Source organism: Zalophus californianus, chromosome 10, assembly GCF_009762305.2.
Source record: "Zalophus californianus isolate mZalCal1 chromosome 10, mZalCal1.pri.v2, whole genome shotgun sequence".
Classification (NCBI taxonomy): domain Eukaryota; kingdom Metazoa; phylum Chordata; class Mammalia; order Carnivora; family Otariidae; genus Zalophus; species Zalophus californianus.
In genome coordinates this window covers 4164322-4187384 of record NC_045604.1, presented here as the reverse complement: position 1 = coordinate 4187384, position 23063 = coordinate 4164322, and the positions used below count along the sequence as shown (strand labels likewise).

Here is a 23063-nt window from a genome sequence, read left to right as displayed (position 1 = left end):
TGAGTGGCAGTGAGAGCTTTCCATCCAGGGCCGGTAAGCGGTAGAAAGGCCTGAGGATAGGAAAAGGGTCGCTGGGTGTGGTTGGGGTTTGAAGGCTGTGTGGAGTGGAGGACACCCTGAGGGCAGGGGTCCTGGGAGTGGAGGTGGCCAGTGACCCATGTCCTGTTAATTCAGGGCCTAGTGGGTCTTAAGTGGTGGTAGGACGGATGGACAATTGGAGACTGTCTTGGGTGGTTTCTAAGTTATCAGATGGCTGCGTTGTCCTTACCATGCACAACCTTTCAACCCTCTCCTACTCACCCCTGCTGCGGACTCTCCTTTACTCCCCTGCACTTGTTACTTCTTTCCACTCCACGAAAACCTCTCCCAAGGCAAGCCCATCTCTCTCTAATGGGCGAGTGTTTCAGATTGTATCACCATCAATCTCATAGAGTCTCACAATATAAATGCCAATACGATTTACCTGGTACTAGGGCTTTAACCAGATCATCAAGGGATTTTTTTAATCACTTTCTGAAAATGTTTCTCTGACATGATCATGGAAACAGGTATCTATTTTCCCCTATGGCCAACCTGGAACTTAAGTGAAAAAGATTCAGAATTGAAACCTAATGAATTTTATACGTGTTTCTGATGTCTGCTATCCATTTCCTTATGGTGTCTAGGATGCAGGAGCTTGAGTTGTCTGTGAAGGAATTACTTCAGCTAGGACTTAAACCTGTGTAAATTGGTACAGGGAAACCCCGTATCTGAAAGGAGTGTTGGAGAACATTTTTAAAATGTTAACCTTGTCCCGGAGCAGCCGCCCCGGTTCATCCTTCCTTCTGTCCTGATGTCCTTCCGCCCACACTGCCCATTGCCTCCCAGCAGTCCCTTCTCCTGTGTTGAAGTCCCACAGCGTCTGTGTCCGCGTGTGAGGTGCAGGCTTGCCTGCGCTCTGGGGAAATGTGTCCCTTTCTCCAGTGGCTGAACCTTAGTGCTTTTGTTCTCTTCTCACTCACCCACTGCTTAGTAGGCTCCAGAATTTTAGCTGTAGGGACTGTGGGCACTGCTTTGCTCTCCTGCTCTAGAGAATCTTATAGGGTCCTCACTGAAGTGGGCCCATCTTGTCAGGAAAGCTTCCTACGAGTGGCCCGGAGCAGAGCATCCTTGACCTCCTTGTTCCTCAGGGTGTACACCACAGGGTTCAGCAGGGGGGTGATGATGGTGTAGGTCACCGAGATCAGCTGATCCTGATCCCTGCTATTTTCGGACTTGGGCTTGAGGTAGGCAACGGAGGCACAGCCATAGTGGACAATGACCACCGTGAGGTGGGAGGCGCAGGTGGCGAAGGCCTTCTTCCGGCCCTCGGCTGAGGCAATCTTAAGGATGGTGGAGATGATGAGGACGTAGGAGATGAAGACCAGCCCCAAGGGAACCAGGATCACCAGCACACTGATGATCACAGTCAGGATCTCATTGACTGTGGTATCGATGCAAGACAGCTTCATCACAGGTCGGATGTCACAGAAGAAGTGGGCCACATTTGTGGCACAGAAGGGCAACCTGAACACAGCCAGCACCTGTGTCATGGCTATGATTAGGCCAATGCTGAAGGGCCCCCCCACCAGCTGGATGCACACCCTCTTGTTCATGAGCACTGTGTACCTCAAGGGGTTGCAGATGGCCACATAGCGGTCGAACCCCATGGCTGTGAGCAGGAAGCAGTTGTTGATGGCCAAGGTGATGAAGAAGAACATCTGGGTGGCACAGCCAGCCAAGGAGATGGACCGACTCAGGCCCAGGAGGTTACAGAGCATCTTGGGTATGATGACAAGCGTGTACACGGTCTCTGAAGCAGACAGCATGCTCAGGAAGAAGTACATGGGCGTGTGGAGGTGACGGTCAATATTAATGATCGTCACAATGATGCCGTTGCCAGCCAGCGTTAGGGCGTACAGCGCAAGGAATACGACAAACAGGGTGAGCCGGTGCTCACAGAAGCTGGAGAAACCCTGAAAAGTGAACTCCCTCACCCAGGTGTGATTCTCTCTCTCCATTAAATCATAGGCCGTATCTAAGAGAGAAAAAAAAATCCTGTAAGGAACCTGGACGGGTGGTTTCTGTCAACTCGGCCGGGGGAGTTCTTGTGGTTAGTCTGCCTTGGGTCTCTGCTTCTCTATATTCACATTCACGTTTGTGCCTTTTGGGAATAGAGAGTAGAGAAATGTTTTCTCACTAAGAGAAAGAATGTGGCTTTTGGAGTCAAATGCTGTAGACTCCTATCGTCATGTGCTGACTTGTCTCGAGTCAGGAATTAGCATCTTGTCTTTATATGAATGTAGTGATGATGACCTTGTAGAGTTACTCATAGGAGCACGATACTTAAGCTTAAAATGTTTCTATTCAACAAGTTATTGAATACATTGAGGTTCGGTCCTGCTGGGCTCTAGGGTCTGCAGCCACTGGCTCATTCCTGAGCGGCTAGGGTTTGGGGGGAGCACCTGCCATGGGGCTCTACGCACCCCATTCGCATTCCAGTTCTCCAGCTCTGTCGGTCCTGTTCCTCTTAACCTCCATCCTATAGGCCTCTTCCTAGATGCCAGTCAGTTCTCGGAGCCACCCAGAACCGGGGGTGCCCTGTAGCATCTTCCTTTTCCTCCCTCATCTCTCTCTCCCCCCGCCCCTGGCGTCCGCATCCTTGCCCAGGTAGCTAGCACAGAACTGCTTGCCGACTCTTTTGTACTGACAACACCTTCTGCGTATTTGTGATTACAAACCACATTCCTGTCCCGTTAGTGTCATTACCGCCCCGCGGAGCAGGGAGAACCAGGATTACCGCTTGTCTTCGGATGCAGAAACTGTTTCAGGAATTGCCTGGGGAAAAATTGTCTTGAGCCCAAGTCTTCTGACCCTGTGCCCTTGTCCCTCCGCCTGCCCAAAACTGCACTGTAGAACTGCCCCCACCGGGGCTAGATTATATGGTCTTTGAGAACAGGGACCCCAGAGTTTCCACTGCAGAGTAGGGCACAAGCGTACCTGCTGGAGAGTCCTTACCGGTCAGCGCTCCACCAAATGAACCGCCCGCTAGGAAGCAGAGGGCTGGGCACCACAGTGAGGTTTCCTTCAAAGAGGAGGAAGAGCGAGTGTTTTTAAACCCTGTGTCCTTTTCCCTGCTCTCTGGGCTTGTGGGAGCAGCCAACAGCTACAGAACCGGGCTGAGTTTTAACATTGAAACTATAACCCTAGGAGAAAGCACGACACTATTAGCATCTCATTGGAAGATACACCATAGTCTGGCTCTTCTAACAGACTTTACTGGATTACCAGCCAACATATAATTATGGAACAGGTTAGCTACAAAAAAAATAAATAAGTAAATAAATTCAACAATAGAAACGATGGCATTGCCTAAAAAGTACCTTTTGCTAGAAGTAAAGCAAATCACCCACATTGCCGAATGTTTACTAGTGGGTAAACAGCAAAGGTAAGCTTTTTGAGTGCTTTTAAAATTAATCTGCTTTTCACAAACACACCACTTTTAAGAAAGAGAATCTACAAAAAGGTATAAGGGAGTGGCATAGTTACATTTCTGCTCTTTAGAGCATGTTATGAAAGAAAACGCTGTGGTGTTGCCAAAAAAAAAACCCCAAAAACAAAAACCAACCACTTGTGTGTAGTTTCAGGGACCACTTCTTGACGAGGAAGGTGGTTTGGCGTTGAGGTGTGCACCACGGGAGATAACTCATGGTCAGTCTGCTCCATGAAGCTTTGTCAGCAGTGTCTCTGGATTATGACTTGTTCATAGAACGTGAACCAGGAATCCTAGCTGATAAGTGGCAGAGCCCCATTCTTTGTTGGTCAAGATACTCTTTAATCCTGGGAAGTCATGATTCCTTAGGGTTAGCAGGGCATCTCTGAAAGTGGCAAACCCAGGGGGAAAACAAAAATTCCTAGATGCCCGGACCCTTTTCAGGTTAACCCTTTAACCATAAAACCCATATATATGTGTTATTCCTCCTATGGCCCTTTGTAAATCATTGAGGTCTTTTTTTTGAAATCTCACTTACTTTTCTTCCTGCAAATCTGTGGCTCAACAGAGAAATGGAAGTAGAGGTCAGAGATGTGGCCCACTGGTGACAAGTTTTCACAAATCATGGTCACGAAGAAAAGGTCCCTGAATGCGGTCCTTCCACCTGCCCTAGCCAGTCCAGGGACGGAGCTGGAAGGAGAGTCACAGCGGACACCCTGGATACTAGATATTCCCTCCAGCTGGAGGAGGAGCTTTTAACACCCAAGAAAGCCTCTCTGAGGACCATCTCTTGAGGTTTCTGAGTGCCCTTCCCTGACCACCCTTGAGAGTCACCCTGGGGCTGGAAGGAAGCTGACAGCCTGTGCCAGGGGACCTCGTTATGTGTGGGGTGCATTTCCCACGTTGCCTGGGCCTGTGCTTTGGGAATCTTTCAGTGCTTTCACTGCAAGTAGAAACAGCAGTGGCTTATTTGTCAGGTTTTCGTTTTTAAATAAATATTCTATTTTTATGCAGTTGTGCCTTGGAAAACCATGGTTACAAAGCCCAAGTGAGCTCTCGCTAAGAGCCCCTGCTTGGATTCCAGGAAACTGTGCAGTTTTCCCTGTAGTCGAGAACCCTGCTCGGTATTAGAAGCTGGCTTCTTTCCCCCCCTTGGACTGAAACAGTCAAATCTGGCTCTAGTTTTTGTCTTGTGGGATTCAGAAGTGGGAGAGCAAAGCTCAGTAGACCTCTCTAGAAGGCCAGGAGACCCCCTGTGAGTGTGCAAACAAACCTGAGCTGGGATCTCCTCCTCAGGGGCCGTCAGGCTGGGCTTCCGGAGGCTGTCACCATGCTGGCTTCCCTGCCCCAACCCCACACGCTTCTTTCCCTGAGAGTATCTTAGTCTCACTGTTTTTTCTTTTGTATTGTTCAAAGATGAACTGAGACATATTAAAAATGTTAAGTTTGAGCAGAAATCAAGTCTCTGAGAAACAAACTGAGGGTTCTATAGGGGAGGGGCTGGGGGGATGGGTTAGCCTGGTGATGGGTATTAAAGAGGGCACGTTCTGCGTGGAGCACTGGGGGTCACACACAAAGAATGAATCATAGAACACTGCATCAAAAACTAATGACGTATGGTGATTAACATAACATAAAAAAATAAATCAAGTCTAGTAGCACCAAATGGGCAGTGGTTAGGAGCGCTCTTGCAGCAGGAACTAGGGGAGACTTTTCGAGAGAAAAGGTGGAAACAAGGTGAGGGAGGATCAATAGCCTAAAGCCTCCTTGGCTCTTTGTGATTGGTTGTCCTTAGTATTTTGATTTTGTAATCCTGAGGCATTTATGGGCTTAGATTTGGGTTCCTTTGTGTAGGTGGGGGTGAGAGCCACCCAGCCTGTGGCTTCTGGGTTTAATTAATCTAACGTATGTTCCCTTATCAGTCTCCTCTCCTGACGGCTCCCTTCCGAGGTAATTTTTCTACAGTCCGCAGAAATGAAATGCCTATATTCATGTCTTGATAAACCTGAAAAACATCCTGTTCCTTTTTTTTTTTTTTTTCCTGTTCCCACTTCTCTACTGAATCTGTGGTCACTTTTAAATTTAGAAAATTATAATATGAAGACTTTACAGCAAATATAAACATGGTGATTAGTGTTTGCCCTTCTCCCCTATCCATTTCAGAGACCTAAGAGGAAAGACTAGCCAAACTAGAGTTTCGTAGGAGACTCATATTTTTCATTCAACGGTCGTTGCTACAGTTAGCATCTCAACCTCTCCCCTTGCTGGCTTTTCCCTCTGCTCTAGTGAGAACGGTCAAATTGTCACCCTGGTTGTCACTGGAGACACGAATCCGAGAAGCAGCATAGAGAGCTTCCCTCCCCCAAGTGGGAGGTGGATGTAAAGCCTCTTGCGCCAGAGATCAGCAGGACACCTCTGTCTACACACCATCAGGGCAGGGAGAACTTCCTGCTGTTACAGTCTGAGTGCTCTGGTCCAAATTAGGCCACGTTAGAGCAGGGTGACCTAGTGAACTAATTTCCCAGTAGAGAAGGTGTCCTTTTATGTTTCAAGGGATGAAAAAGGAAATCCAGCCAAATCCCGAGTTTCTGAGTAACCCAAAAAGGAAGGAGGACCGTGGTTAGGGGTCTGCTGAGCAGCTCACCGCAGCAGGTTTCCCAGGGTACGGCCGAGTAAGCTCCAGGAAGGCTGAGTCCTGGGAACACTCAAGGTGCCTTTACTGCAGCCTGGCTTCGGGCAAGTGCCCTTGGCCACTTCTGTGGGGGCTTGTGCAGAAACTCGGACGTTCTAGTCAGCAGCATCACCGAGTACCAGGGCCTGAGGGGGGTAGGGCATCTAGCGGCTAGGATCCGTCTCCCGGGTGGCTGGTCTCCTGTACTTGCGGCCAGGCTGGGGCTTGCTCACGTGCCGGTCTGGCGATCCCAGGCTGTCACCTGAAAGGCCTCCACGTGGCCCCTGCAGGTGGCCTGGGCTTCCGCCAAGCCTGGTGCTCTGGATTCCAAGAGCAAGTGCCCCCAAAGCTGTGTGACCCGTTGTGACCTCACCTCAGACTCACCACACGGTATTGGTCCGGACCAAGGCTTGCCTGGTCTCAAGGGCAGGGGTGCAAACTTTACCTCCTCGTGGGACATACCATGCTGTCAGGAGGGCATATGGAAGGGGCACTGCTGCGTCCATTTTTAAGAAACCCAGCCTGCCCCGGCAAGTTAGCAGATGACCCGTACCTCCGGCCCTCAGTGGAGGTGAGTGGTTGAGAGAAAATAAAAATCAGACTAATTTCAGATTTCCCTGCTTAGGTATCTACATAAACCTGATCATTCTGTTTGAAATGCTTCAGTTCTAGGGATTCTTGGAATACGACGGGGAAACGTGAACCCCTCCCCAAAAGGGAGATTTTCTATCTCCGCCTAATCTAACATTAGCAGCTTGGGATGACATCGGGGTTAGAAAGTATAAGATACATTGAGATGTTCGGTGATGACCACAAAAAGGCAGACAAAGTTCTAAGGTGTTTCACAATTAACGACGCTCTGGCTTGGCACACAAGATTCTGCAGCCTCCAGTTGCGACGTGCCTGTAGTATGGGTTTTTGTGACCACATGGAGACTTGGCACGTTATGATCTTTATTTAAAGATATTTATCATTTTTAACACACTTTATGCTTAACACTGTGTCCAAAATGATGTAAGTTGTGAAGCATAACAAAATAAACATCTGGGAGCTCCTCACTCCGCTCTAGCTGGGCTCACACATTTCTCACCCCCCTCTCCAACACCCAGCAGTGACTACTTTCTAATTTTGTGTTGATTTTTGTCTTATTTCATACCTTTATGACATACGTGTATTTAAGCAGTATGTTGTTTATTTCTGAGCCTTATAAAAAGGATATACTGTATATCATTTTCTGGGATTTGCTTTTGAAAAACTTCAGTGCTACATTTCCAAGATCCAGAGGGAGCTGCGGTTTCGGACTCTGCCTGCTTTAGCATATTCCACCGTGTGAACATATGCCACAGCGTTCCCTATCCCTTCTGGTGAGGGCTACGGTGGTGGTTTCTGGATTTGTATTCTTCTAAATTGTAGTGTTTCAGATATTTCAACACATGCTTCCTTGAGCAAACGTGGAAAAGTTCCTCTGAGATTTATCTTTTAGGCGAATGACTAGCTCAAGGGATATAAAAATGTTCGATTTTACAAGATCGCACAAAATTGAGTTTTGAAATGGTTGTGCCAATTTACACTGTGACAGGCAAATAGTCCAGGGAATTCCAGCTCGTCTAGGTCCTTGCACACACTTAGCAGACTTCCTAATTTCTGTCACGCTTGTGGGTGTGAAATGGTGGTTTTAACTTAGTTTCCTGAGTCCTAAAGAGGTGAACATCTTTTCAAAGTTTATTGGCCGTGACTTTTCATCTTCCACAGAACACTTGTTCATGTCACTGCCCCCTTTTCTACTGGGTTGTGTTTTCCTTGTTCAGTTGTAACAGGTTTTTAATACTCTGGGCACCACCTTCTTGTCCTTAATATGTTACAGGAATATTCGCTACCATTTGGTGGCTTATTTTTTTAGCTTTCTTCACGGTGCTTTTTATTGAACAGAATTATCGTAATGTAGGCAAATGTATCATTCTTGTCTTTCATAGTTAGCTCTCTCTGCATCTTCCTGGAGGTTTTACCTTCACATTGCAATAATCTTATTTTCTTCTAAGCATATTAACATACTGTCCGTACTTAAATCCGTTGACTTTTGTATAGGTGGTAAGATAAATATCTAAATGCATTTTTCGTTTTTTACATGGATAACCAATTATCCCGGCACTTCTGTTTGAAGAACCTCCTTTCTCCACTGGCCTACAATTCTGTCTGTCATATCTCACAATTGTACACACACATGGGTTAGTTTAGGGACTCTCTCTCCTCCATTGGTCTATTTGACTCCCTGTGCCAAGATTACACTGTCTTAACAATGATAACTTGATAATAAATCTTTGTTATCAGAGAGATCAACTCCTCATTATTAAGGAGTTAGACCCTTGCTTTTCCATACAAATTTTAGGTCAGGCTTGGAACTGCATTAAATTCAAACATCATTAGAGGGATGAATTGATTGTGTAGGCTATCTCCCCATATATTTAAAGGTCTTTAATCTTTTGTGGGAAGTCCTCAAGATCACCATCAAGCTAGATGATTCTCTTGTAAGGACCCCCCCAGATGCAGAAGAACTGTTGTAGTCATGGTTATGGTTTATTACAGTGGCAAGGTGCTGATTAGAATCAATGAAGGGGAAGGAGCAGTGGCGAAAAGTCCAGGAGAAACTCAACATCGGCTCGCGAGTGTCCTTTCCCAGTAGAGTCACGGGGACATGTGTGAATTTCCCAGCACCAGTGCATGACAGTAAGTGCAAAGTGGTGTCACCCAGGGAATCTCACCTGAGCCTTGGTGTCGGGGGCTTTTTAGGAGTCAGTCACATGGTCCTACAACACCACATTACTGACCTCAGGTACTCAGGCTCCAGCCCTCTGGAGCAAAAACAGTTTCACCATAAATCACATTGTTAATAAAAATTATCTGATCAGACAGGTATCATTTGGCTCAAGGCCTCGACATACAAAATGTTTATCCAACAGAATAATTCAGGGGCTCGGAACTCCTCTTCCAGGAGCTGGACAAGGGCCAATCTGAAAGATGAGCCTTTCCTCGGAGTATGCAGGTTTGAGCAGCGCAAGCTCTCCTGAGCTAACCCTTTTCTGCATAGACGTCTTTAAAGAAAATAATTATGTCATGTTTCTTAAAACACTTTTTAAAGACACAATTTCAGACTTAGAGAAAACTTGTAAGAATAGTACAGAAATTGCTTTACAAACATCTTTTATCCAGATACCCAATTATTTATATTTTGTTCCACTTGCTTCATCAGGTTTTCCTTCCTCCCTCCTCCTCTGCTTCTCTAATTTTCTTCCAAATCACTCGAGAGTAAGTTGAAGTCATTGTCTCACTATACCTTAAATATTTTAGTGTGTATTCCCTAAGAGGGATATTCTCTTATATAACCACAGCACAGTTGTTGAGAATCAGCGTGTATACATAGACAGATCCATATGTAGCTTAGTTAGTATCAAACTTGGTAAACCCACAACTCATTGTAAGTTACCCCGGTTGTATCAATAATGTCCTTTATAGCTAAGCTTCTTTACAGCCCAGGGTCTCATCCGAGATACCCATTGCTTTTTGTCATTCTGTTTCTTGAGTGAATTTTCATCTGAAATGGCACTGTGGTTTTCTTTGTGTTTCTCAACCTTGATACTTTTGAAAATGACAGGCCAAGTGTGTTTGTAAAATGTCTCTTAGCTTGGGTTGACCTGAGGAGTGCTAGAAATTCTAGTTTTTCCCTCACATTCATCTCCAATTCTTTTTCAATTCCTTCTCTTCTGTCTTTATCCTTTGGTTTAATCTCCTTCATGATTAAATTCAGATTGAGTTTTTAACAAGAATGTCACAAAAGTGATGCTGTATCATTCTCAATGCATCCCACTGGGAGTTGCATGATGTCAGTTTGTCCCAATAATTAGTGATGTGACCTATTGAAGCGGGAGAGCGAGGTTCTTGTCTCACAGAGTCAAAGAATGAATCTCGCAGACAAAGGAGAGTGAGAAAAGCAATGGAGTTTTATTAAACAAGGATACAGGAAAGGCCCTTGGGAGTGAGAGGGTCCCAACAGCCAACGTGAGCCTCCACTGATGGTCTTTTATTTAGAACTGACCAGGGAGCTTGTGGCCTTATGATTCTTGTGATGTCTTGGTTTGAGTAAGGACTGGTGATAACATCCTTAATGGCTTACTACTTCTTTGGGGTCTGGTCATTTTTTGTTGGTCACAAAGTGACTGCCATAAAAAGACCCCACGTCTGATGCCCAGGGCAGGGTGGTCTGGTTTGTTCCCTTCTCTCTGGTTTCCTTACACCTCAGTATTTCTGGGATTTCTGTGAGCCTGATCCTGTAGCCCCCTACCTATCTCTCCCTACCTAGCCCCACCTTCCCCTACTCAATGAGACCCTTTGGATGTGTATCAGTGAGACAGGTACTTGAGGGTGATTGCCAACATGTGTCTTGGTGGGGAGGGTGGCGGTAGAAAAAAGTTTACAAAGGAATTTTTTAAAGTAGCTTTACAGGGTCCTGGGGGGGAGGGGGTCAGGCTAAGATTGCCTTTTGCCCTTAGCAAAGTGTCAACATTGAGGTACTTGAGTCCCTAGAGGAATGTCACTCTGCCGGTTTCAAGGACTTGTCAATGGGTTGTAAGTAGTAAGGAAATTTAATAATTTTTTCTTCTGCCTTTGTTTCCCATATCATTATCTTCTCTTATTCAAGGTGCTTTCCACTAGACTTCTCCACTGTAAAGTTAGTATTTTCTCTCTCTTTAGGGTGATCTACTAAGATTAATCCTCTGTTCCTCCTCAAACTCTGACCCTGGAGTTTCAGGCTCCACCGATGAGTTGCTAACTCCATCTTTCCTGCTATAGATTGGCATTCTACATAAGGAAGATATCTATTCAGATACAACCAGATTTAGGTAGTATGGGTACTACTAGATAATGGTAGATACTGTAACATTATCTTGATGTCCAGATCATCACAGAATAGGTCAGTGGGAACAGCTTATTTTGGCTGCTCTGTTCTTTTGACCTGTCTCCGTTATTCATTAATAACTCTTTTATACACCAGCCCAATAAGATGTTCCAGCTCGTCTTGTACTTCCCTGGCTCTGGCCCTGGAATCAGCCATTCTGGAGGGAGCTCTGGTACCCTTTGGTGGAGGATTATACTTAGAAACCAAGATCTGGGTCCTAGGTATACTTACTGCCATTGCTGTGTGATTACTTTTAGACTCTTGCAGTGAAAAAGCTAGAAAGTGGTATGTCTCTTGGTGTCTGTGTATTAACATCTACATCTTAAAATCCATGATTTCATAATGGTATCTGCAATTCAAACTATCTCACGGATACTCTGGTGTTGCCCCTCTCCATATTTATAAGTCCTGTCTACAGCGCTAAAAACCTGGTTCATATTTGCACATTTGCTCGTCTAATATACATAGAAAGTTGTTTCTAAATTGCTAACCTCTGCTACGTCAAAAACCAAACCTACTAAATAGAATTTAGAAATGTTCTAGGCATATACCTAAGCATGTGTATTTGTAATACAAAGGGACTGTATTCTGTGTACTGTTAAAAACTTTTTCGTATAACAATACATTTGAGATGTCTTGACAAATCAGTATGTGAAGATTTATGCGTTCATTTGAACAACTGAGTATTGTAGAATAAGAATACAACATAATCTATTTAACGTGTATCAGTGGATAGTTAAGCTGTGTGCAGTTTTTGACATTTTTTAGGAGTATTCTAGAGAATCACTCTTCGTATAGAATTGTGCACTCCTGGGAGCATATCTATAAGGATCCATTCCTGAAAGTAAAATTCCTGGTCCGTGATCTGTACATTTAACTTAACAACTATTGCTAGACTGCAACCAGAATAGGATGTACATATACATTTGGTGCAGCTGAGAATGCTTCCTTACCCACACTTCATCAACCATGGGCTTTGACCAATTTTTTGTTTGGCAAGCTGGTAGGTAAAAATGGTGTATTATTTTTTCCTTTGAATTTTTGTTTCTTTAATTATGAATGGGGCTGAGTATCTTTTCATATGCTTATTAGTCATTTGTACTTCCTTTGCTGTGAATGTCTATTTACATATCTTGCTCATTTTTTGTATTGTCATTTTCTTATAATGAGTTCTATAACGGGGAAATATGCCTTCTATCATACATGTTGCAGTTAGCTTTCTTCCATTTATCACTTTTACTGAGTTTATGGGTTTGAAATTTTATTAGTATTATATTTATGTGCGCATCAGTGCCTTCCTAACTACAAGATTATTTTTTTAAAGTACCCATCTTTTCATTTGTACCTTTTAAAAAAATTTTTTATTGTTATGTTAATCACCATATATTACATCATTTGTTTTGATGTAGTGTTCCATGATTCATTGTTTGTTCATAACACCCAGTGGTCCATGCAGAATGTGCCCTCTTTAATACCCATCACCAGGCTAACCCATCCCCCTACCCTCCCCCCCTCTAGAACCCTCAGTTTGTTTTTCAGAGTCCATCATCTCTCCTGGTTCGTCTCCCCCTCTGACTTACTCCCCTTCATTCTTCATCTCCTGCTATCTTCTTCTTTTTCTTTTTTCTTAAAATATGTTGCGTTATTTGTTTCAGATCTGTGATTCAACAGTCTTACACAATTCACAGCGCTCACCACAGCACATACCCTCCCCAATGTCTATCACCCAGCCACCCCATCCCTCCCACCCCCGACCACTCCAGCAACCCTCAGTTTGTTCCTGAGATTAAGAATTCCTCATATCAGTGAGGTCATATGATACATGTCTTTCTCTGATTGACTTATTTCACTCAGCATAACACCCTCCAGTTCCATCCATGTCGTTGCAAATGGCAAGATCTCATTCCTTTTGATGGCTGCATAATATTCCATTGTGTATATATACCACCTCTTCTTGATCCATTCATCTGTCGATGGACATCTTGGCTCTTTCCACAGTTTGGCTATTGTGGACATTGCTGCTATAAACATTGGGGGGCACGTACCCCTTCGGGTCCCTACATTTGTATCTTTGGGGTAAATACCCAGTAGTGCAATTGCTGGATCGAATGGTAGCTCTAATTTCAACTGTTTGAGGAACCTCCATACTGTTTTCCAGAGGGGTTGCACCAGCTTGCATTCCCACCAACAGTGTAGGAGGGTTTCCCTTTCTCCACATCCCCGCCAACATCTGTCGTTCCCTGACTTGTTAATTTTAGCCATTCTGATGGGTGTGAGGTGGTATCTCATTGAGGTTTTGATTTGGATTTCCTGATGCCGAGCGATGTGGAGCACTTTTTCATGTGTCTGGTGGCCATTTGGATGTCTTCTTTGGAAAAATGTCTGTTCATGTCTTCTGCCCATTTCTTGATTGGATTATTTGTTCTTTGGGTGTTGAGTTTGATAAGTTCTTTATAGATTTTGGATACTAGCCCTTTATCTGATATGTCATTTGCAAATATTTTCTCCCATTCTGTCAGTTGTCTTTTGGTTTTGTGGACTGTTTCTTTTGCTGTGCAAAAGCTTTTTATCTTGATGAAATCCCAATAGTTCATTTTTGCCCTGGCTTCCCGTGCCTTTGATAATGTTTCTAGGAAGAGGTTGCTGCAGCTGAGGTCGAAGAGGTTGCTCCCTGTGTTCTCCTTTAGGATTTTGATGGACTCCTGTCTCACGTTTAGGTCTTTCAACCATTTGGAGTCTATTTTTGTGTGTGGTGTAAGGAAATGGTCCAGTTTCATTCTTCTGCATGTGGCTGTCCAATTTTCCCAACACCATTTGTTGAAGAGACTGTCTTTTTTCCATTGGACATTCTTTCCTGCTTTGTTGAAGATGAGTTGACCATAGAGTTGAGGGTCCATTTCTGGGCTCTCTATTCAGTTCCATCGATCTATGTATCTGTTTTTGTGCCAGTACCATACTGTCTTGATGATGACAGCTTTGTAATAGAGCTGGAAGTCCGGAATTGTGATGCCGCCAGCTTTGCTTTTCTTTTTCAAGATTCCTCTGGCTATTCGGGGTCTCTTCTGGTTCCATACAAATTTTAGGATTATTTGTTCCATTTCTTTGAAAAAAGGGGATGGTATTTTGATGGGGATTGCATTGAATGTGTAGATTGCTCTAGGTAGCATTGACATCTTCACAATGTTGGTTCTCCCAATCCATGAGCATGGAACGTTTTTCCATTTCTTTGTGTCTTCTTCAATTTCTTTCCTGAGTATTTTATAGTTTTCTGAGTACAGATCCTTTGCCTCTTTGGTTAAATTTATTCCTAGGTATCTTATGGTTTTGGGTGCAATTGTGAATGGGATCGACTCCTTGATTTGTCTCTCTTCTGTCTTGCTGTTGGTGTATAGGAATGCCACTGATTTCTGTGCATTGATTTTATATCCTGCTACTTGACTGAATTCCTGTATGAGTTCTAGCAGTTTTGGGGTGGAGTCTTTTGGGTTTTCCACATAAAGTATCATATCATCTGCAAAGAGTGAGAGTTTGACTTCCTCTTTGCCGATTTGGATGCTTTGGATTTCTTTTTGTTGTCTGATTGCTGTGGCTAGGACTTCTAATACTAGATTGAATAGCAGTGGTGAGAGTGTACATCCCTGCCGCGTTCCTGACCTTAGGGGAAAAGCTCTCAGCTTTTCCCCATTGAGAATGATATTCGCTGTAGGTTTTTCGTAGATGGCTTTTATGATATTGAGGTAGGTACCCTCTATCCCTATACTCTGAAGAGTTTTGATCAAGAAAGGATGCTGTACTTTGTCAAATGCTTTTTCTGCATCTATTGAGAGGATCATATGATTCTTGTTCTTTCTTTTGTTAATGTATTGTATCACGTTGATTGATTTGCGGATGTTGAACCAGCCTTGCAGGCCAGGGATAAATCCCACTTGGTTGTGGTGAATAATCCTTTTAATGTACTGTTGGATCCTATTGGCTAGTATTTTGGTGAGAATTTTTGCATCCATGTTCATCAAAGATATTGGTCTGTAATTCTCCTTTTTGATGGGATCTTTGTCTGGTTTTGGGATCAAGGTAATGCTGGCCTCATAAAATGAATTTGGAAGTTTTCCTTCCATTTCTATTTTTTGGAACAGTTTCAGGAGAATAGGTATTAATTCTTCTCTAAATGTCTGATAGAATTCCCCTGGGAAGCCATCTGGCCCTGGGCTTTTGTTTCTTGGGAGATTTTTGATGACTGCTTCAATTTCCTTAGTGGTTATAGGTCTGTTCAGGTTTTCTATTTCTTCCTGGTTCAGTTTTGGTAGTTGATACATCTCTAGGAATGCACCCATTTCTTCCAGGTTATCTAATTTGCTGGCATAGAGTTGCTCATAATATGTTCTTATAATTGTTTGTATTTCTTTGGTGTTGGTTGTGATCTCTCCTCTTTCATTCATGATTTTGTTGATTTGGGTCATTTCTCTTTTCTTTTTGATCAGTCTGGCCAGGGGTTTATCATTCTTGTTAATTCTTTCAAAGAACCAGCTCCTAGTTTCGTTGATCTGTTCTACTGTTCTTTTGGTTTCTAGTTCATTGATTTCTGTTCTGATCTTTATTATTTCTCTTCTCCTGCTGGGTTTAGGCTTTATTTGCTGTTCTTTTTCCAGCTCCTTTAGGTGTAGGGTTAGGTTGTGTATTTGAGACCTTTCTTATTTCTTGAGAAAGGCTTGTATTGCTATATACTTTCCTCTCAGGACTGCCTTTGCTGTATCCCAAAGATTTTGGACAGTTGTGTTTTCATTTTCATTGGTTTCCATGAATTTTTTTAATTCTTCTTTAATTTCCTGGTTGACCCATTCATTCTTTAGTAGGATGCTCTTTAGCCTCCATGTATTTGAGTTCTTTCCGACTTTCCTCTTGTGATTGAGTTCTAGTTTCAAAGCATTGTGGTCTGAAAATATGCAGGGAATGATCCCAATCTTTTGGTACCGGTTGAGACCTGATTTGTGACCTAGGATGTGATCAATTCTGGAGAATGTTCCATGGGCACTAGAGAAGAATGTGTATTCCGTTGCTTTGGGATGGAATGTTCTGAATATGTCTGTGAAGTCCATTTGGTCCAGTGTGTCATTTAAAGTCTTTATTTCCTTGTTGATCTTTTGCTTAGAGGATCTGTCCATTTCAGTCAGGGGGCTGTTAAAGTCCCCCACTATTATTGTATTGTTGTCAATGTGTTTCTTTGCTTTTGTTATTAATTGCCTTATATAATTGGCTGCTCCCATGTTCGGGGCATAGATATTTACAATTGTTAGATCTTCTTGTTGGATAGACCCTTTAAGTAGGATATAGTGTCCTTCCTCATCTCTTATTACAGTCTTTGTTTTAAAATCTAGTTTGTCTGATATAAGGATTGCCACCCCAGCTTTCTTTTGGTGTCCATAGCATGGTAAATGGTTTTCCACCCCCTCACTTTCAATCTGGGGGTGTCTTTGGGTCTAAAATGAGTCTCTTGCAGACAGCATATTGATGGGTCTTGTTTTTTAATCCAATCTGATAGCCTGTGTCTTTTGATTGGGGCATTTAGCCCATTTACATTCAGGGTAACTATTGAAAGGTATGAATTTAGTGCCATTGTATTGCCTGTAAGGTGACTGTTACTGTATGTTGTCTGTGTTCCTTCCTGATCTTTGCTGCTTTTAGGCTCTCTCTTTGCTTAGAGGACCCCTTTCAATATTTCTTGGAGGGCTGGTTTCGTGTTTGCAAATTCCTTTAGTTTTTGTTTGTTCTGGAAGCTTTTTATCTCTCCTTCTATTTTCAATGACAGCCTAGCTGGATATAGTATTCTTGGCTGCATATTTTTCTCGTTTAGTGCTCTGAAGATATCTTGCCAGTCCTTTCTGGCCTGCCAGGTCTCTGTGGATAGGTCTGTTGCCAATCTAATGTTTCTACCATTGTAGGTTACATATCTCTTCTCCCGAGCTGCTTTCAGGATTTTCTCTTTGTCTCTGAGACTCGTAAGTTTTACTATTAGATGTCGGGGTGTTGACCTATTATTATTGATTTTGAGAGGGGTTCTCTGTGCTTCCTGGATTTTGATGCCTGTCTCCTTCCTCACATTAGGGAAGTTCTCTGCTATTATTTGCTCTAATATACCTTCTGCCCCCTCTCTCTTTCTTCTTCTGGGATCCCAATTATTCTAATGTTGTTTTGTCTTATCGTATCACTTATCTCTCGAATTCTGCCCTCATGATCCTGTAGTTGTTTCTCCCTCTTTTTCTCAGCCTCTTTATTTTTCATCATTTGGTCTTCTATTCGCTGATTCTCTCTTCTGCCTCATTTATCCTAGCAGTTAGTGCCCCCATTTTTTATTGCACCTCATCAATAACCTTTTTGATTTCGACTTGGTTAGATTTTAGTTCTTTTATTTCTCCAGAAAGGGTTTGTTTAATAACTTCCACACTTTTTTCAAGCCCAGCTAGTATCTTTAAAGTCATGATTCTGAACTCTAGGTCCGACATCGTACTAATGTCCACATTGAGTAGGTCCCTGGCTGACGGTACTACCTCTTGTTCTTTTTGATGAGGTGATTTTTTTCGTCTTGTCATTTTGTCCAGAAGAGAATAGATGAATGAGAGAACAAAATGCTAACAGGTTTACAACGTCCCCAGCAAATGTACTGTATACAAATCAGAAAAGACCTGAAACCAGGGGAAAAGAAAGGGAAAGAAAGAAAAAAGAAATAGAAAATAAAAAAGAAAAAAAAAAGATAAAAACAAAAACAGAACAATACAAAAAAAGCATAATGTGATCAAATATGATCAGGCTAGTGCATAGATCAGTGCCACACACTAGATTTTGGGCGTATTTTGGTCTGTTAGAAAAAAGTGCCTCCTAAAATTTTAAAGGAAGAAAGACATATATGTACAAAATAAGGGTTGATACAATGAAGGGATAGAAGATGACTGTAAAGATGAAAATTATAAAAGATTTTATAAAAGGACTTGATAAGATAAGAAGTTTGAAAAAAGAAAGAAGATTTAAAAAAAAAAGGGAGAGAATGTGATCAGGCAGGAGACTAGAACAGAGCCATACACTAGTGATTTAGGGTATATTTTTATCTTTTAGAAGAAACTGTATCTCAAAATTTTAAAGAGAGAACAACTTATATATATATGCCAAAATAAGGGTAACTACTATGAAGGGATAAAATATGACTCTAAAAATGAAAAATAAAAAATGTTTTTTTTTTTTAAAAAGAGATTGATAAGATGTTGGTTGAAAAAGGGAAAAAGAAAAAAGGAAAAAAAAGTTAAGAAAAATTAACTTTGATGAACTAATGAATCATGGTAAAAAAAAGCCATGAATTCTATGTGCAGTATTCCCCTAGCGCTGGAGTTCTCCCGTTCTCCTTGATCGGTAAACTTGGTCTTGGCTCGCTGGCTGTTCGTGCTGATCTTCTGGGGGAGGGGCCTGTTGCTGTGGTTTCCAAATGTCTTTGCCGGAGGTGGAATTGCCCCGCCCTTGTGGGTCCGGGCTAAGCAAGCTGCTCGGGTTTGATCTCAGGAGCTTTTGTTCCCTGCAAGCTCTCCGTACAGCCTTGGAGGACCAGGGCAAAAATGGTGGCCTCCCAATCTCCACCCGGAGGAGCTGAGAACTCGGGGCCCCGGTCCTCAGTGCGCCCCCAGAGGAAAGCAGTCACTCCCTTGTCCCCAGTCTCCGGCCGCACTCCGTGCTCACCCGGCCTGTGACCGAGCGTTGCTATCTCTGGCACCCGACCCCGTGTGGAGTCTCCAAACCCAGCAGATCCCTGCAGTGCGTTCCCCCGCCGCTCCTCCCCGGGAAGGAAAGGGAGTCTCCCCGGATCTGCCACTTGTTGGGTCCCTGCTGGAGGAGCAGTGGCCCGACTGGGCCGCGGATCACAGTTTATGGCCAACCCGAGCTGAGAGCCCGCGCCTCAGCTCCGTCTCTGCAGCTGGCTTCCCCGCTCCGATACCTGGGAGCTCTGCCGCACTCAGGCTCCCCCGGTCTTTCTGTGACCCCAAGGGTCCTGAGACCACACTGTCCTGGGAGGATTCCACCCCCCGCTTAGCCACTGGAGCGACGTCCCTCAGCGGAGCCCACTTCTAAAAGGTCCGATTTTGTGCTCCATGACTCTATCACTTGCCAGAAGCGGCCGACGGAGGCCCCCTCCCCCGCTGTCTATCCTCCCGAATATCGCCTCGGATTCACTTCTCCAAACGTCCTACCTTCCAGTAAGTGGTCGCTTCTCTGTTCAGAGAGTTGTTGCTACTCTCCTCTTTGATCTCCTGTTGAGTTCGTAGGTGTTCAGAATGGTTAGATCCCTATTCAGCTGAATTCCTGAGACCAGACGAAATCTAGGTCTCCTACTCCTCTGCCATCTTGCTCCGCCCCTCTCATTTGTACCTTTTATATGTGATTTAATTGGTTGTAAGAAACAAATTTAGAAATGTTTCTTAAATCAGATATACCTTTTATTATTCCCAATAACTGGGCATTGTCTCAACACCATTGAAAGGGAAGCAGAATTTGCTATCCCAAAGTGTGTGTCTCTGGCATGGGAATTATTTTAAGCTGGTTTTTTTTAACAGCACACACAGGTGAAGCTCTGAAAACTGAGTAGAATTGACCCTTTTGTAAGAGACCTTTGAATTTATAAGGGAAATCTCCATTTGTAAGGGTGTCTCCTTCTCTGAATGGGAAGATGGAGATGACTCCCGCTGTCTTATCAAATCTGCATCACAGCCTTACCCTGGTTTACTGTGCTTTTCCTGGTCACCTTCTACGTTTTCCCCTCTACCCCGCCCCCGACATATTCCTTTGTCTTTGGCTTATATTTAAGGTAATGGCTTTTTTGGGGAGTTACTTAGTTTTTCTTGGTGTCTCCCATTCATACAGGAGGTATATATTCTGTTAAACTTTGGTTTTCTCCTGTTAATCTGTTTTACATCAATTTTATATCAGTTTTTAGACCACCCAAAGAACCTAGAAGAGGGAAAACGTTTCCGCCCCTAGGTCTTACATTGAATAATAAAAACATTGTATATTGCTACTATGTGATGTTACCATATGCAACACCCCCCGCCCCTGCCATTGTTCTTCTTTGGAATTTCTCTAGTTATTCTCACATTTTTAACAATTAAGGGTGTTTTTATTGATTTCTTATTTGTATTCATAGAAATTTAAAGAGAATAAACATCTTCAGTCTTCACAACACTGAGGCTTTCCAACCAAAGCAAGATTTAAAAAGAAATGTTTTTGTTTCATAGGGTTTTAAAATCTTCTCCATGTAGAAAATGCACATTTCCTATTCCCTTGAATTTGCTATGTTTTGTTTCATTTAGGAATGGGCTACTTCCATTATATTTTCTAGAGATCTGTTGATTTATGGCTTTCTTTCCAGCTCATTATCACTGGTACCCTAATCCAAATAATCTCTCAATTTATAAAGTCCTACACTCCATATCTGTGTGTTTCCGTCGTTCGCAGGCTCTCGGCTACTGCTCTCACTGTTCTCACTTTCATCCCCACCCTGTTGAGACTCCATAGGCTGCCATTGTCAGTTATTGCCTTGTATTTACCTTTAATTTACTTGCTCCTGTCTTACCTGGCATAATACCAGCTTTGGTTAAACCACATATTCCTTGAGCAGAGCACCCACGCAGCTGAACTTCACTGGTGAAAAAGGTTACTACTGTAACCTAATTACCATGAGTTTGCTCCTTGAGTCACACATAGAAACTACACCCGGTAGAGTTGTCACACAAAGGAAACTTTATTCGAAGCAGATAAAGAGATCTTGGGGAATAACTTACAAAACCATAACCCCCAACCCCCCAGCAAGGATGAATGGGTTCCTTTTTATTTAAGGTTAGTAGGATTATTTATTTATTTATTTAGATTTTATTTATTTGAGAGACTGAGCACAAGCAGGGGGAGCGGGAGAGGGAGAAGCAGACTCTCTGCTGAGCTGGGAGTCCCTGAGGTGGGGCTCAGTCCCAGGAAACTGGGATCATGACCTGAACAGAAGGCAGAAGCTTAACCGACTGAGTCACCCAGGCATCCCAGGATGAATATTTATTTATTTATTAAGATTTTATTTATTTATTTGACAGCACAAGTAGGCAGAAAGGCAGGCAGAGGGAGAGTGAGAAGCAGGCTCCCCGCTGAGCAGGGAGCCCGACGTGGGGCTCCATCCCATGACTCTGGGATCATGACCTGAGCCGAAGGCAGATGCTTAACCAACTGAGCCACCCAGGTGCCCGACCAGGATGAATATTTAGAAAGGGGATCCTTGTCACCCTGTGTAGAGGTGGGCATAAGGTCACAAATGTGCCCTAAGGAGATATTTGTTATGTTAATGGGGCTTGTGCTCCTTGTTGGGTGGAGATTTTAGCCTTATAGTGGGGTCAAGGTAACTGTGGGTCCCTCCGTGGTCCATCTGCACAGGTGTGAGTAGGAGGTTGAGCTCAAACTGATCTGGGGCCTGCTGGCTCCTCCTCAGAGTAGTTGTTACTGGTTGAGGGGTAGTTTTGGTTTCCACCACAGGATCTTGTGCCCATCAGGTCTTTTGCCTGAGTTAAAAGATAAGCTGGAAAGAAGAGCATAAGGAAAATGTGGGACAAAGGTTGCTGGGTACCTGCAGGTGGGCAGTAAAGGTCGGGTCTTGGGGTCTTGCTGGTGACTCTGATAACCAGTTGTGATGTTGTGATTTTTAAGAAACATGTGGTCATTCATCCACCAAAAATATATTTCATATATATATATTTGGTCTTCCTCCAGGCTTCCAGGCTCATAGCTCCCCAAACCCTTGGAATTCCTTGAGCAGTTAGAGAAATGGGAACGTCTTTTGCTGTATTGTAATAGCATCTGGTCTCTTGTCCTCAGGCTTCAGAGCCAAAAGGGTGAAATGAAGGTCTTGTTAATCATTAACAAGCCCCTTTCAACCACAGCTGAGTTTATGTTAATGAGGTGACTTTTGGAAAATACCTAAGGATGGGGGCTGGGGGCCAGAATCAAGGCCAGGAGACCCAATCACATGACTAGAGACTTGGAATTTTCACCCCCATGACCTCCGGGTTGGGAGAGGGGCTGGAGGTTGAATCAATCACCACTGGCCAATGAGGTAATCAGTTGTGCCTGTGTAATGAAACCTCCATAAAGACTCAAAAGAATGGGGTTCAGAGAGCTTCCAGGTTGGGGAACCAGAGCATATGGTTCATGAGGACAGAAACTTCTTTGCTCAGAACCTTGACCTGTGTGTCTTCATCTGGCTGATGATTGGTATCCTTTAACATCCTTTGTAATATATTTGTAGTCTAGCGAGTAAACTGGTTTCCTGAGTTTTGAGAGCCACTCTAGCAAATAACCAAACCCAAGGAAGGAGTTGTGGGAACCTCTGATTTATAGACAGTCAAGTAACAACCTGGGCTTAAACCTGGCATCTGAAGGAAGGCGGGGTTAGTCTTGTAGGACCGAAGCCTTCACCTGTGGGATCTGATGCTGTCTTCAGGTAGATAGGGTCAGAATTGAGTTGAATTGGAGGACACTCAGCTGGTATTGGAAAATTGCTCGGTGGTGTGGGAAAAACCACCCCCCACACAAATTAGAATTGGTGACCAGAACCCCTTTCCTGGTCTTACTTAAAATTCAAGACATTTAACAGTAAGCAGGATAGTGACGTCGCTGGGCAACCCGCCGGACCTCCTGCCTACGACACGTGCGCTCTTCCCGTTTGGCATCTTTTCACACCTTCTGCTCACCTGTCCCCCAACTTCCAGAGGTTCTTCCTTATCCTCATTTTCAGCAGCTGACTTTATTTTCTATTTCATTAAGAATTAAAAGCAATTAGAAGAGCCCTTGTGAACATTCCCACCACCACGCTCACCCACTGTGTGTGCCTGTGCTCTGCGTCCGAGCGAGCCACCCCTTAC

The 23063-nt window shown here is 43.7% G+C and overlaps 1 protein-coding gene across 1 annotated transcript in view; it reads right to left on the bottom strand.

The window, feature by feature from the left end:
* Positions 1-1109: 1109 nt before the first annotated feature.
* Positions 1110-23063, bottom strand: part of LOC113933110 (olfactory receptor 10J1-like) — a 33375-nt gene continuing 11421 nt past the window's right edge. Inside the window, exon 2 of the mRNA XM_027612863.1 lies at positions 1110-2040. Within this exon, the coding sequence (XP_027468664.1) occupies positions 1110-2040 (931 nt within the window). The remainder of the gene's footprint in view (positions 2041-23063) is intronic.